Source organism: Liolophura sinensis, chromosome 1 (genome assembly GCF_032854445.1).
Source record: "Liolophura sinensis isolate JHLJ2023 chromosome 1, CUHK_Ljap_v2, whole genome shotgun sequence".
Taxonomy (NCBI): Eukaryota; Metazoa; Mollusca; class Polyplacophora; order Chitonida; family Chitonidae; genus Liolophura; species Liolophura sinensis.
In genome coordinates, this window is record NC_088295.1 from 49,444,349 (window position 1) to 49,460,217 (window position 15,869).

Below are 15,869 nucleotides of genomic sequence, written 5' to 3' on the forward strand. Positions count from 1 at the left end.
GCTTTTTACTTTAGATAAAGATCTCGGTTCCAGAAGAGTACTGAACACTCAAAGTAAATCGATACCTTCACTTGTTTTGATATTTGTCCATATTATGATTCTTTCTCATACATGTAAAACTTAGCACTTGTGAAGAAAGCTCCTATAACGACTTGAGTGACAGACCACCAGTAGTCCTGACTACAGTACTTACGATTGAGGTGTAAATAATGGAAGCAATACCAATCACAACAACGGAAGCCCAGGTGGGAAAATTAACAACTAACCAGAACAAAAAAAAAAAGAACGTTGGCATTACATGTCCATGTTTTGCTGACATTTAGTTACAGTAAGTTTTACAATTATCTATTTCTGAAAAATTCAAAAATGAGCATGCATATTTAATAATCCACTGGGCAAATTGTCAAAACTACCTCAGAGCAATTGTAAACAAAAAAAAAAGAAACTGTTCTGTTAAATGAATTCAAAGTTTACATAAACAAATCAAATAGAGAACCACTCTTTTTCATTCCCGTTTTAGAATTTCAGCATTTCTTAAATTGATAGAATGTAACACAATGTTTACCCTATAAACATCCCTTATAGGTCAGGAATACTGTATTGCCTACCTTAATCACTAAAGTTTACCGGTTCAAGTGCCCTTTGTATGATCAAATAGGGTTTACAAACGTTAAAACGTTTGCTAATTCTGACAAACATAAAGTCTTACCCGTTTTCATGGCAACGGCTGGGCCATACAGGACAACAGCCATGTACATAATCTGTAACACGAAACAAAAACATGCATTTGTATCCTGTCTGACAATATCGAAGAATCGCTTAAAGCAATTTCTGTATATATACATATAGATATAGATCAGATCGAAACCAAAATGTAATTGCTTGGTACTTTGCGCAAGGCCAAGTTGTGAACACAACTTCATCAAAATGGGTGCATACATTTGCGCTTAAATTTAAGTGCACACAGCAAGACAAATAAACGACCATGCACAAGAGCCTAGCCTCCATGGCGAACGTATGATAAAAACGGTTTCTCCCAGCTTTTTGGCAGGGCGAAACTTGGCAGCATTAAGAGAAAGTTGCTGACCTAAAAAAAAAAACGAGAAAATAAGAAGCAAGCAGTTCTTACGTTTGACAGCATCCCACACACGGCACCCATTTTCCTCACTACCACAGATTTATATCGCATCTCTAAGTACTGAAAATCAAGGGAAATAACTTTAAATGTATTAATGCATGTGTATTAATCTACATTTTATCCCGGGTACGAAAAAGTTTTGAAATAATGAGGTTTTTCAGGTCAACATGAAGCACAAGATATAATATTATGAAAAAACTTAGAAGACAGAGAGTAAAGCTGATCAGTGACAACAATGTGGTTGTTGACAAATGCTCACACGTAACCAATGAAATACAGCCTCTTGTCGCTTCGCTTCTGTTAGGGTATTATTCTGTTCATTTAAGTACTTAAATAGTAGCAATTTAAATAGTAGCACCATGGGTTAAGCAGCATTAGGCAAACACTAATATGCCTAACAACCTGTGGAATATATAAATAAATATACATTCTCATTAACTGTGCACTGAAATACCCCTAGGAACCTGAGCAACATATGTACATATCAGAGCGAAGTTACTCTACTTTGAGCAACGCAGTTCAAGAGCGTTTGAATCGCAAAGACACCGCCACGAATGTTTACCGTAAGATGTCTCAAAATCGCTGTTCACATACACTTCGCTCTCAGACAAGTGGCTGGACGAAAGCATTTGGCATCCATCACACTGTCGTCGATGCTTTGGTTTTACTCATTATGTTATGTTCTTTTATATTCGCTTGACTAGTGATTTTAAAGGACAAAAAAAGCATGTCTGTACTTTGCAAGATTTGCCATTGTTATGAGTCTTTTTTTTTTTTCGTTCCGTTTGTGACTCACTACTCCGATCTTACTATCTACGCTGCTGTTCTATGTTAAAAACTATACAGAGCAGTAAAAAGACTTCCATCGATAGAAACATCTCCATCCCGCTTCTTAAGAATAATTTCCGCTGTTTTTAGACTGTTTTACCGGGCCGCCAGGCACTGTTTCGGACACTGAGGTCTTGCATTGTTTTTACAAAAAACACCAACTCAAATACAGCAAAATAGATGGAAGCCTTCTTCCTTGTCACTAAGTACAGAGCGCCATCGTAAACACGAAATAATATTCTGGAATTTCTGTTTGGAAAAAGAATATAGATATTTGTCTTAAATGCATAGTACAGGCATATGAGATTATTGACGATTTTTATCAATATCCACCAACAAAAACTGTGATTAAGATCAGAATATTTGATCAAATTTCGTAAAATGTACATGCTTGAGAGCAGTACGAGAGACCAGTACGGAGATTTTGACCTTACATCACAGACAAGGTTTGATCCCCTAATGTTGTCCATAAATGTACCTGACAAGTCATTGTTCTGGTAGGGATATGGTAGGGAAATGGCATAATATGCACAAACATAATTCCAATAAATACATAAATAAACAACACGATAATAAATCACACATATATTACCTCGTACAAGCTGGTCAGTTTGAGAGGGTGATATAGCGGAACCAAAATGGTGACGATCATCAAACTGGAGAGGATGACAGAGACAAAGTTGAATATGTAACTGCATCCGTACAAGTACATTTCTGCGGGAAATCCCAACATAAATATGGAGGACATAAACGTAACAACGTACGATAAAGAGACCGGAAGTACAGACATTTTCCTGTTGGCAAGCAAATATTCGGATGTAGTCTTCTGCTTGGATCCGGCGATTGCATGGTAAATTCCGATCCCCATGGATGCCACTATTAGTGCTGAAAACATGACGTAATCTGCCACGTGGAACTGTATCGAAGATTCAGCCATCTTCTCTCCTCATCAATTCACAAGAGACGATCGCAGATTGGTAGCTGAGACAGGTGTGGATAGTGGAAGTTCTGCAGAACAAGATGGCGGAAAATTTGAAAAGATGGTGTTGCCATTATGCCCTTAGAGAGACAACTGCAGCAAACACTGAATGCACTAAAAAAATCAAATTGCCAAATGCTGTAGTAAACCCCAGCTTTGTCAGCCAAGTGAAGTAAATCCGATGCTCTAAATGCTAAAAAAAGTAGCAACGTATGAGCACCCTAGTACCATAGCTTAAGCAGAATTAGGTACAGGAAAGAAAAGTGTTAGGAGGCTGTGTATGTTTGCTACTTTTTAAGCTTATACATGAACAGTTACATTAAAACCCTTATTGAGGTAAACAGATAACTAGCCAGATTTCAACGGTAATACGTGTGACCATTTGCTTTGTGTTTACTCTCTGTACGTAGTCTTTTGTATTTGTATTCCGATATAAATCAGGGTTTTGCTGGTGCACTAAGCATCAGCGAATCATGATCCTTTTTTCATTGCGTTAATGTGCTTGTGTATTAAATCTGATGACAAAACAGAATTTTGAGTAATTCTAGACCAGTAACGTGTAATAAATTGCGACATCACAGCATTGTTATTACCGAATTCTGTTTAAGCCGTTGTGCTATGGGGTTTGTATGTTGTACTTATTAGAATATATGTGAACGATTGAATGGGTTGCTTACCTGGGGTGTATTTTACACATCTAATGGCATGTGACATTTGTCTAAACAACTGTTACCGTGCTTTCTCAGACAATGGAAACTCACATTTTCATTCCATTAGGATTGTGAGGTTGCTGCGGAGAGTAAATGGGAAACTTCAACATCCACCAGTTGGATTTATTTTTTTTTTTTTGTATTATTTGATTGGTGTTTTACGCCGTACTTAAAAATATGTCACTTATACGACAGTGGTCAGCATTATGGTGAGAGGAAACCGGGCAGTGACGCGGAACTACCAGTCGGAAGTCATACATAATAAGACATACTACAAGCTGAAGTGGTGCAACCTGGTTCAGCTGGTCACTGTCGTCATACTGATGTAACAGCCGCTACAGAAAAACAACCTGACAAGGGGAAAGCTTTTAATGTGTATGAAGAATATGATGACAGTGGGAAGTGGGTGACTGAGAAAGTTACTCAAACCAGATTGGTAGCTGGGGGATTTGAAGATCAACTTGATGTTGCACGCACACACTCAATACTGGAAAGGAAGCCATGAGAATCTTCTTTGTTTTTACGTCAGCTTAGCGTGAGAATGTAGAAAGAAGCCTCTCTACAAGAGAGGCAGATAGATCGAGATGTATACCTGAAACCGGTCATTGGAGGGGGCAACTTGGAAAGTGAATCCGTGTTTCGATGGGCTCATCGATGCCTCACGAAAACGACCCTTCAGTTCATACGAACGGAACTGGAGAAGTGTTAACGGTCAAACATCGACCTTTCACTTTTTCGTTGGTATCATAAAGGACAACTGGCTGGATTGTTTATCGTGCATGTGGATTATTTCTTCTGGTCTGGTACTCGTGTGTTTGAAAATCAGGTGATAAAGACATATCCGTTCATCTGTCCTGTTTGGCAAACAAAATGAAGACCATCTTCGAATATATTAGTATCTACTCTTTAAACCTACAGAAATCAAATGATATTTATAACCTACGGCAAACAGACGTTATTCCAGCAAATAAACAGAAAAATGGAGAATACCTGCTCCTTGTATTATTGTTTTTGTAAACATGCCTTTAACTGGAAACTGGGTTCGATCCAGCAGTATCACTAAAAGGGTATTTCACGCTAATAAGAATCTGGTAAAGTAATAAACAACTGCACGTCTACCTATATTTTCATTAAGATTTGTAAGCACTGGCTAAATACTTCGCATCTGTAACATCTTGCTACATTGGACTTAGGCCGTGATATACTCGGTCGAAAAATTTACTGTGCTTTAAAGTTTGTAGAATTTAAAACCGTTTCAACGAATAAGATTATACAAGTACATTCCACATTAATATACGTCAAAGGCGACATCACAGAATGAATTTCGCGTTACAAAAAGTGCTCGGACCACGTGAAACTTTTTGCCAGTATTTAACGACACTGCATGCTCTGGTTTGCCAGTTTGTGTCATTGGATAGTCACACTGAGGTCACTCTAAACGTTCACTCATTCAGTCTTAAAGGCATTACCACGTCATGCCAAGAGTGACGTTAAAAGAATGTAATCAGGCGGTTAATATACTTGCCGCAAGATTAACGCGACAGGAGGTCGCGAGGGTGGATGAATTGTCACAGAAACACCACAGCACCAACGCCAGAGATTTTTTCAGAACGTTAAGGTATTGTCCGCGGTCTGGGCGTCCGCCGGGTAAGGGACGTCCGCGCAAGATCGGTGGCGAATTGTACCGTTTACGGACGAATCGCAGGGTTTCCACCTTTCCCTTCAGATGGGAGTCAACGCATGTATCGTCATCGAGGTGAGCGTTACTTGGACGCCTGTGATGTTGAGAGAAACCGATTTGGCGGCGAGTCAGTGATGGTGTAGGGAGGTTTCAAATTTCGCCACCGTACTTGTCTTGTTATTGACGGCAATTTGAATGCTGCAGGTTACCGAAGCCAGATCCTTCAACCCGTTGTCGTGCCACTTCACACTTCAGCAGGACAGTACTCGTGAGAAGATCATTTATGGATGCAAACTACTTTCATGTTTAACCTTAGCTTAAAAACTCCCCTAGAATGGGCATACGCTTGAGACGGCAGTGACGCCAAACTCAAAACGTTGACGCAACGAGACCTCACCAGGATTCTCGTCTGGTGACTTCAATAAGACAGAGATCCACAGAAACCATAGACGCTCATGGTGGAGATACTGGTTACTGATAGAGATTGCCAACCTTCATTTTAACCATCCCTCCATTAATGTCCTTGAAAACACGTTGGCTACGTGACTTGAACAACCATTTTTGGTCTGCTGATTGACAATAGGTTGTTGACCATGAACACAAAAAAAGACAGTACGTATTCGAAATGGAAGACCCATATATTCATATCTATGCACAGCTCATCTGCCGAGTAGTATAGCAACTGCATGTATGTCACGCTTGATGTATCCTGAAGACATGCATACTCCTTAATTACAGCCGCTCTCTACGCTCGGTTTGCATCATTGTCACCACTTTACAAGTTTGACCTACGAAACCTGTGCTTAACACCTAAACTTGTTTAGGCTTAACACCATAATTAGCCTGATGTTCTCACGCGGGCCTGCAAAATTCGCATTCATCAATAAAATTGTTTCAGGTGTCCGATGGAATACTAATGTTGTGCATATTTTAGAAGAAAATAATAATGGGGAACATAATATACCCAGAATTAATAAACAATAATTAATTAGACATATTAATTATGGTTGAGACTGAGATTTAGTTATATAAATGTTAGCCCATGATTGACAATGATTACATAACATTGCTTTGAAGCGAAGCTAAGATATAATATTTGTGTTGCCCGAGTTAATCATGAACAGTATATACCACTGTCAGTCACGTTTTGTGTATTTTAAAAGAATCTTTTCGCGAAATGAAACTTTACATGGATTCAGGTATAATTTCAAGCTGATGGCTGAGACCATTCGCACACATACACACACAAAAAACAAGTTCTGAACTGAAATTCTTAGTGACCGTGTATTTTTGTTTATCTACCGTATGACCCGTCATGCAAATGCTACTGTTGCTCACTCGCAACTACGATAATGCCGATGTAGCCTGAACATTTCCCCAATAGACTATGAACAAGGTATTAAAATAATGCTTACCTTTAGCAGTGAATGAAGTTCTCCATCTAAGGGTAATCGATAAAATGTACTGATGGCTAGAAATGTAGCTTTACCAGGAAAACTGCTATGAAAACGAGGTCCTTAATGCGAGACCTGGAAGTACATCCACGTAGGTCTACCGCGCCGTTCTGGTCTAATTAAGGCCAAGTGGTATGGCATGAAAGCCGATATCGCCGATGACGAAGCAGATGCTCGCCGGACTATGAGGAAAACTGCAGATGCACGTGAGATTAGCCTCAAAATAACTTGGCAAGTTGTCCTCAGTGGGCAACCACAGTCCTATTACTCTGCACTCTATCGTAACACGGTGATCGTTATACTTGGCTGCACATAGCTAGCGACATGTTGTAAGGGTCGTGCACAAATGAATGCATTCAGAAGGAAAGTTACTGCATATGTTTGAGGCTCTGTAAGTAGACTCAAAAGCTGCAACCGGTTTGAGTTCTTTTATGTAGCGGTACACGAGATTCCCTGCAAGGAGAAAGATAGGTCAATGTATTATCACACTCAAACGGAGCTTTGAATTGTTTTAATGTTTTTGTATATTAAATGTAATAACAACACAAGCACTAATCTGAGTAAGTTTAGACCAGTGATACATCTAATACATTGAAGTTATATCACTGTATTTTTTTTTACCTAATTCTGCTTAAGTTATGGCGTTAGGGTGGCGTTTGACCCTATTTTACACAGCACAATAACCAACCCATTAAAATAATCTTCACCGCGTTCCATGTCAAAAACTATACGCTAATTAAATATTTTCTAATTATATGGCATTATCTTGTAAGACAATGACAAATGGAATAGAACTTGAACAAGTTTTTAAATTTTCAACTTAATGACCCAGACTATGACATGAAACAAGCCTTTAGTATCACTCTAGGCCAACCTACCCACATTATTGCAAATTTATGACAAAAGCACTGTCAAATTAATCATTCACAATTTATTGTTTATGTTAATTACATTTTTTACCTGTTTTGTGGTATAAAATATGATGTTTCAAAAAACACAGGTGGGGTGCCCCACATTGACACATGAGGATTGTTTTTTGCATTATATTGTGTACATCTGGACAAGAAACAGAAAAAGTTATGCACGTTTATGCAGTTGTCTTAGAAGATAATTAGATTAATCTTAATTACTGATGGTTGTATATATGTTGCATATAGTAACTCTTTGATAAGGATTGTTTTGAGCTCTTTATTGGTGTTCTACCTTTCGAATAAAGCAAGATATGGTCGAAAATAAATTTGCAGATATCTGACATCAGGAGATTCTTAAGTTGCTACGATGTATTCATTTACGTGAACAGTCAAAATAAAACCCTGACTGAAGTAAATTGACAAGAGGTCGTATTTCGCCGGTTTTGTGTCACCATTTGCTGTCACACTGTCGTCGATGCTCTAGTTTTATTCTCTATGCTGTACATCTTTAATTATGTATAATGTAGACCAATCTTCATTATATGTACCTTGTACATGCGGGGAGCGAAATGTTGAACCAGCACGAGATAAGAAGGTGCTTTCGTTTAGACAATATCAAGTTTCCTGCGATAAATGTGGAACTGACTTGGATCGACCTCATTAAAAATTGGAAACAATAAACATTTAAGGCAAATTCCGAAGGCTCGGACTGTTTGTGAATGAAAACAAGTATGTCCGAGAAAACCAAAGCTCAGATTGTATAACAGGATGGAAACTTTATACAGTATATAGGTGGTTAAATTTTAAAAAAAATATGTATCGACTGACCGACATTTTGTAGATTTTGTAGACACCTACTGGCTAACCAGTGACCCGAGGAGGACAATACGTTACGTGGTATTGCCCGTACACCGCCAGCTGCTGTCCAAGGGCTCCTTCCTCGACTTGCAAGCCTGTGAAAGAAATTTTAATCTTGCAAGCTGTGACTATAGCTGCAGGTGAAAGCGCTCTTTGACAGTTCAGACTGGCTTGAGACACTACTAACATGACGCTTATCTTCAGTCCAACCTACCTTTGCCTAGAATATTTCACAAACGCCATCTTGTTTGGTAGGCACGTATTCCTTAAACCATTCGAAGTGCAATATTGTCAAAGCCAGCATCGATCGTAAACCAACCATCTTTTTGACTATGATTGCGCCACCCTGTAGATTATTTCAATTCTGTGGCGGCATGACACTATTGTGAAAAACAGAGTGAAAAACAGACTACTGAACATTCTCTTGGAGAACTCTCACTTTAAAAACTGGATTCCAGGTTAGATGTATTATTTATTGATTGATTGACTGATTTATTGATTGATTGATTTATTTATTTGATTGGCATTTGACGCCGTACTTAAGGCCAGCGTCATGGTGGGAGGAACCCATGGACATGTACTCAGATGTATTGGTGAAGTGATATTTTCTGCTTCTGCTTGCTGAAAAAATGCACACAAACACTGTGTTTCACACATCCTGTAAAAGCCACTTTATGAACGATCACACAAAACACAAACGAAACCCAGCCTGCGGGTTCTCCTTCGCTTTGCCCGGTTTTGCTAACCACCGTCGTATAAGTAAAATATTCTTGAATACGGCGTAAACACTAATCAAATGAATGAATGAATGAATGATTATGGCTTAACTCCACATCGTCAATTTTTGCATCCTTATCGTGGCAACGCTACTGAAATGAATATACAAACGAAACGTAATAAATGTAATAAATCCAGCTTTATTCAATAACGCGTTTAATCCCCAAGATCCACAGCAGCAGGTTTTATGCAAGTCTTGGTTTACAGATCACCACCTGATTAATGGGATCCTCCGTGGCCGAGATGCCAGTGCGGTGCAATGCCCCTAGGACCCTCCCACCAATGCGGTCGCTGTGAGTCAAGTCCTCCGGCCTTACGTGTTAAGGTCTGTTAACACCTGATTCGTGCAGGACAGAAATTTCCGAGAATAACATACGGTACGAGCTGCATGTATGATCTTTCGGAGCTCTAAATCCTAGCCAGCTTTTCAATCTCAGCCTCATCGTACGCATTGTCACACACTATAATAGTAGTTAATATGCAAATAGACGGTTTGGGTACAGTATATAATCGGACTTCTCTAAGGAATAAATCAATTTCGTCACACGCATTATAATCCGACAGCCTTCCGTGTCCATTCTACTTCGTCAACGTAAATACGACTACAACATCATTATGGTGTTTCACATTTTTTATAACTATCTACCTCATCTCCATAATATGAACAGAAGTGCGTCATCATCCAATGAAAGTTTCTAAAGCCAGATATTCAGCATACACTTCATTTGACCATGGAATTCAAGACTATTGCACTTAGCAGAATTACTGGCCCAAAGTGCTACTTCTACGAATTCCGACACTGACTGCATTGATGCAGTGCACCAAATTGGCATAATCGTACATGAAGAATAAGCATATCTGTAAGCTTTTGATCATGGCTATATATATGATTAAAATGTACATTTACTTGAATAACCCTACATACAAATACTGTGGAAAATAATCAACAGCGCTGTGCAACACACTGACTATAGTTTGTTCATGAGAAAGGTCTCGCAACTGTTGATTCCTGAAAATAATCGACTTACTTGTCGAGAATCAACACTTACATGATATTTCTCCGTTACTGACGTAACTCAGGGCTTTTTTTAGTACGATATGCAAAATATGGCATTAGGTTAAAATATTCAGGATGGTATTCGCAATGGCATGTAAAGCCCTGGGTGGTAGGCGCTACTGGGGAGGTACTAGACCAAAGAAATGATGTGCTTGTTATTTATTTATTTGTCTTGTTTGTGTTTTACGCCGTACTTAAAGATATTTTACTTATACGACGGCGGCCAGCATTATGGTACGAAGAAACCGGCAGAACCCGGGTGAAACAACGACCATCCGCAGTTTGCTGGCAGACCTTCCCACGTACGGCCTGAGAGGAAGCCAGAATGAATTGACCTTGAACTCACAGCAATGTGCTCGTTATGGACAGTTCAAGGCTATGACACGCCGCTCTACAAATGAGGCCGGATAAGGAAGATGGTTAACGTGCTGATCCGGGGGGTAAAGCAACTCACTGAACGCATCCATTATTCAGACCTACTTAAAGTTTTTAAAGCTCAATGTTTTTAACATGCAAGGTTTTAATATACAAAGTTGGCAGTGTAATATGCAGGGTGGTACTAGCACTGTCATGCAAAGCACGGAGGGGCATTAGAACAGGCCACCCTGCTTGGAGTAATGAACAATTAATTGATTACGTCATCAAGGCCGCGCGTCAAACACATGAGAAGAGAAAGGAGGGAAGAAAGCGAGAATTTCCTGCTTGCTGAAATCAGACGTTGTACCATGCTTGCATTAAAGTTTTTTCCGATTTCACTACAAACAAGCCTCCTCTTGTTAATAAGCTTTCTGATGATGGAAAAGGCATGGCACATAAAATCACATTTTTCACCAGAATTGCATGTTATACTCAAAATAACGGCCGCCACTGACGCTTCAGCTGAAAGTTCCACTGGCACGGTACAACACCCGTCCACATACTTATATTTTCAGATAGTGTTGTTCTTAGTCTTTAAACTAATGTGCACTTAATTTGAACATTTTCTGAAAGATTCCTCTAAGATCAATCGCCTGTTCTTCTCAACCACCAATAGCCTCCCTTTCGCCACTATCAATCCTTTCTCCTCGCCACCATCAATTGCCTCTCCTCCTCCATCAATAGTCTCTCCTCCTCCACTATCAATAACCTCTCCTCCTCCATCATCATAAATCGCCTCTCCTCCGACAGTATCAATCGCCTCCCCTCCTCATCATCAATCGCCCTTCCATCAGTCACTTCTCCACTGTCATGATCAAGCGCTTCTCCTCCCCCACCATATATCGCTTCATCTCCGCCACCACCGATCATCACTCCCCCACCGTAAATAGTCTTTGCTCCCCCATCTATCGTCTCTCCTCCCCCACCATTTATCACTTCTCCGCCACCAACAATCGACTGTCCTCCACCATAAATAGTCTCTTCTCCATCTATCGTCACTCCTCCTCCGCCACTAGCAATCGTCTCTCCCCCACCGTAAATAGTCTTTGCTCCTCCATCTATCGTCTCTCCTCCCCCACCATCTATCACTTCTTCTCCGCAACCAACAATCGACTCTCCTCCACCATAAATAGTCTCTGCTCCTTCATCTATCGTCTCTCCTCCCCCACCATCTATCGCTTCTTCCCAGAAACCACAAATCGCTCTCCTCCACCATAAATAGTCTCTCTTCCTCCATCAATGGTCTCTCCTCCTCCACCGTCTCTCACTTCTTCTCCGACACCACCAATCTTCTCTCCTCCACCATAAATAGTCTCTCCTCCCCCACCATCTATCGCTGCTTCTCCGACACCACCAATCGTCTCTCCTCAGCCAGTATTCATCGATTCTCCTCCGCCGCCACCAATAGCCTCTGTTCCACGATCAATCTTTCCTCCGCCGACATCAATCGTTTCTCTTCCGCCACCATCAATAGTCTCTTCTCCGCAACTATCAGTTATCAAAAGGACCATAGGTGGTGGAGACTACATGGCGGAGATTGGAGGCAGGCAGACAGAAGGATCATAGGTGGTCCAGACTACATGTGGGAAATTGTAAGCAGGCAGACAGAAGGATTACAGGTAGTCGAGACTACATGGCGGAGATTGGAGGCAGGCAGACAGAAGGATCATAGGTGGTCGAGGGGGATCTCCTTTGTCTCCTAGGGATGTGATATCCCCGAAATTGATTTTGTCGACCCTCATAAAACTTTTCCTTGTTCCCATTGATGTTCCTACCTCTCCCCATTCTCAATGAACTCTGTCTAAAGTGTTCATAGCAAGTATAGTCTGGTTGAAGCCACTTGGTAGGTGCATTGGCTGCACCGCACTGTGGGACCATAACGGTCTTTCTTGTGGCGCTCTTCGCCATTCATTCATTTGAGAGTTGATCTGTAGAAGTAAAAAAGCAACAATTTATCTATTGTCCATTGTTTCATAAATGCCATTGAAGGTTAATGTATATGTTATGCGTAATAACATCCCATCGATATCCACCTTCTGCTCTACTTCACTTTTGAATGCCCCGATTTTAAAGTTCGACTTAACGTCAGATACGGTTTCAATCTATTGTGGTGGGCAACCTTTGGTCTGGTGGAACGCCCTTTCTGAATTTTGTACACTAAATCAGAAAGTCTCTGAACGATCCGGCAAGGTCCTTTCCAAGGATTTTGCAGTTCAGGTGAAAACCTTTTTCTGCGACGATTATCATACATCAAGACCAATTCACCACACTAATACATGTGCAAATTGGTACGAGGGTCATAAGATTTCTTTTGTCTGTCGCTTGCAATCTGCATGTTTTGCCGCGCATTTCCATGAATGGTCCACAGTCTGCTGCGAATTGTTTGTATGTGTTCGATTTCATCATTCACTTCATTTTTACCAGGTGGTTGTCCAACAGTAATGAACTTCTCTTTCAAACATCATAAGGTTTGGTGACAAGTCTGCACTGTCATGAACAGCTGACCTATAAGCAAGAATCGCCATTGTGATGACTTTGTCCCAGTTCCTTGGACCCTCTGCCACAACTTCTCTTAACATTGTTTAGAGGTTCTGTTAAACCGTTCTACTAGCCCGTCGCTCTGTGGATGGAAGGCTGTCGTTGTAGTTTTATTTATGTACATCAACTACTGTCCTACCTTCAATGTTGGGTATATGATATGCTTCTGTCCAGCGAGTGAAGTAATTAGCTACTACCAAGATATATTTGTTTCCATGGTTAGTTTCAGGCAACGATCCCAAAATATCTAAAGCGATTCTTTCTGGTGGGCCACCAACCGCGTGTTGTTTCATGGGCCCAGGGAATTTCTTGGCAGGGGCCCTACAGCTTTGACAATCCTTATATCTTTTAACCCATTCTACTATGTCCTGTTGATAACCAACCCAATACAATCTGCTATTGCATGCGACGGGTAGTTTTGTTCACCCCCAGATGACCTGAACCAATTGTATTGTGTAGTAGTTCCAATATATCCTGTCTCCAATTATTGGTAACCACTAGTTCTAGTAAAGTTTTACTTCCTAATCCATACCACCTGCGCTACAACACACCGTTTACCATCTCCAAACGATCCCAATGCCCCTAAATATGACTTTAATAGAGGACTTCTACCAGAGATGTCCGACCAGGCCGGTCAATCGCCATTTTCCTTCCAGTATATAACCTTGGAAATGGTTACATCTAGAACCTGTGCTTCTCTAATCTCCCTACTTGTTCATATTTTGGCACCACTTCAGACTGCCGTCTTGGTCAGGTTGACAGATTGCTGTCGACCGAGTGATTGATGGAACTTTCACGTCCATTGGCAAATCCTTCTCCTCTTCTCGAATGCAATGCCAACACCCACTGTAAGGTATTCTAGAGAGACATCTGCATATCCATACAGTTTAAAGTACAATGTTCAAAGCTATATGTATTTAATACTTCCAGCCAACGTGCCTTTGGTCCTAATGGGTTTTTGAAGTTCAGCAACCATCTGAACGCCCTATGATCTGACCTAATCAAAAACTTTGAGCCCTACAAATAGTAATGAAAATGCTTTACTGCCTCTACTACAGGGCAGTAGTTCCTTGTGAGTAACACAATAAGTTTCTGTTTTACCTAAAGTTCTACTGAAATAAGCCTTGGCTTTCCCCATTTCATTCTCGTCACATTGTGACAAAACCGCCCCAATTCCAATACCACTGGATGAATAAGCAAGGATAGGTGTATCTACGTTAAATTGTTTAAAACATTGGGCTGTCATTTCACAGGCATCCGTCTAAGAGAATTTCGTCGCTTTCTCAATGAGTTCTTGTAATGGCTTTGCAATGTCTGCTAACCCCTAGACGTATCATCTGTAATAAGAACAAGTATCTAGGAAGGCTCTTACTTCCGTAGTGGTTGAAGGTGATGGCCAGTTTTTGACAGCACTTATCTCAGACGGATCTGCACTGACCCCATTACTGGAAACCACATGACCTAGAAATTCTATCTTTCTCTGAAACAGATGACATTTGCTTGGTAAAAGCTTAAAATTTGATTTTTCGGTTCGCTCAAGAACCTCCGATAAACAGACCAGATACTTTTCAAGCTATTAGAAAATATAATGATATCATCCATGTACAGAAGACATGTTTTCCAAATTAATCCTGACAGAACCACCCCCATTAACCGTTCACATGTGACCGCCGCGTTACATAGGCCAAAGGGCATAACCTTGAACTGATAAATCCCGCACGTGGTAAATGCCTTTTTCTCAGCGTCTACTGGACTCATTGAAACTTACCAATATCCACTCTTAAGGTCTATTTTTGAGAATCACTTTGATCTTCTTAAGGCATCCAGAGAATCATCAATCCTAGGAACTGAGTCTTTTCTAGTCACAATATGGAGAAACCTGTAGTGAACACATAAACGAAGTGTGTTATCTTTCTTTTTGAACAAAACAACTCGTGCAGTCCAAGTGTGGGAAGACTTTTGAATAATACCTTTTTCTAACATAGACTTTTCTTCAGATTCCACATTCTGTTGTCTAGAAAATGTCAACCTCCTTGGGTGCATTTTTATGGGAGCAGCCTCATCAGTATTAATTTTACGCTTAAACAATATCCGTGCAACCGATATCATCCTTCCCTTTTGGAATTACCCCATGATAATCAACAAGTAATTGTCGTTTTGTAATTGCTGTTTTGGAGATAGATTTTGATCAGTGAGACTTGTGGGTATCTCAACTTCCGTCTCCTTCAGATATGCACGATAACATGCCCGCTTTGCACTCGGCAATGTGAGTATGTTTTTTACAGTGTTTGAGGTGAATCTTGAAAATTTGCCAGCCGCACTTATATTTCTCTCCTGCTCGGATCCATTAAGGCTCTAGTTATCATTAACTTCTTAGATGCACTGAGCTTTTGAGAAGTTTCCACAGTCCCTACCATGGAGTTAGAGGAGGTGTCACTGATTTTACCCTGAATCAATATCTCCGTATTTGGTGGTATCACCACTGTTTCAGCCTTCATCACCCTAAAATTAGATGATAACT

The 15,869-nt window shown here is 40.4% G+C and overlaps 1 protein-coding gene across 1 annotated transcript; it reads right to left on the reverse strand.

The window, feature by feature from the left end:
• Positions 1 to 319: 319 nt before the first annotated feature.
• LOC135461770 (sodium-coupled monocarboxylate transporter 1-like) lies at positions 320 to 2,903 on the reverse strand. Its single transcript, XM_064738998.1, has 4 exons — positions 2,559 to 2,903; positions 1,130 to 1,198; positions 710 to 761; positions 320 to 351 (listed from the first exon to the last, which is right to left on the reverse strand). Exons 1-4 carry the CDS (start codon positions 2,901 to 2,903, stop codon positions 320 to 322), a joined length of 498 nt encoding a protein of 165 aa, XP_064595068.1.
• Between the last annotated feature and the right edge of the window lie 12,966 nt (positions 2,904 to 15,869).

Coding starts and splice junctions, on each gene's coding strand:
- LOC135461770 (XM_064738998.1), bottom strand. CDS start 2,903: ATGGCTGAATCTTCGATACAGTTCCACGTGGCAGATTACGTCATGTTT. Junction 1,199..2,558: donor AACTGACCAGCTTGTACGAG/GTAATATATGTG, acceptor CTTGATTTTCAG/TACTTAGAGATGCGATATAA. Junction 352..709: donor AGCCGTTGCCATGAAAACGG/GTAAGACTTTAT, acceptor TGAATTTTTCAG/AAATAGATAATTGTAAAACT.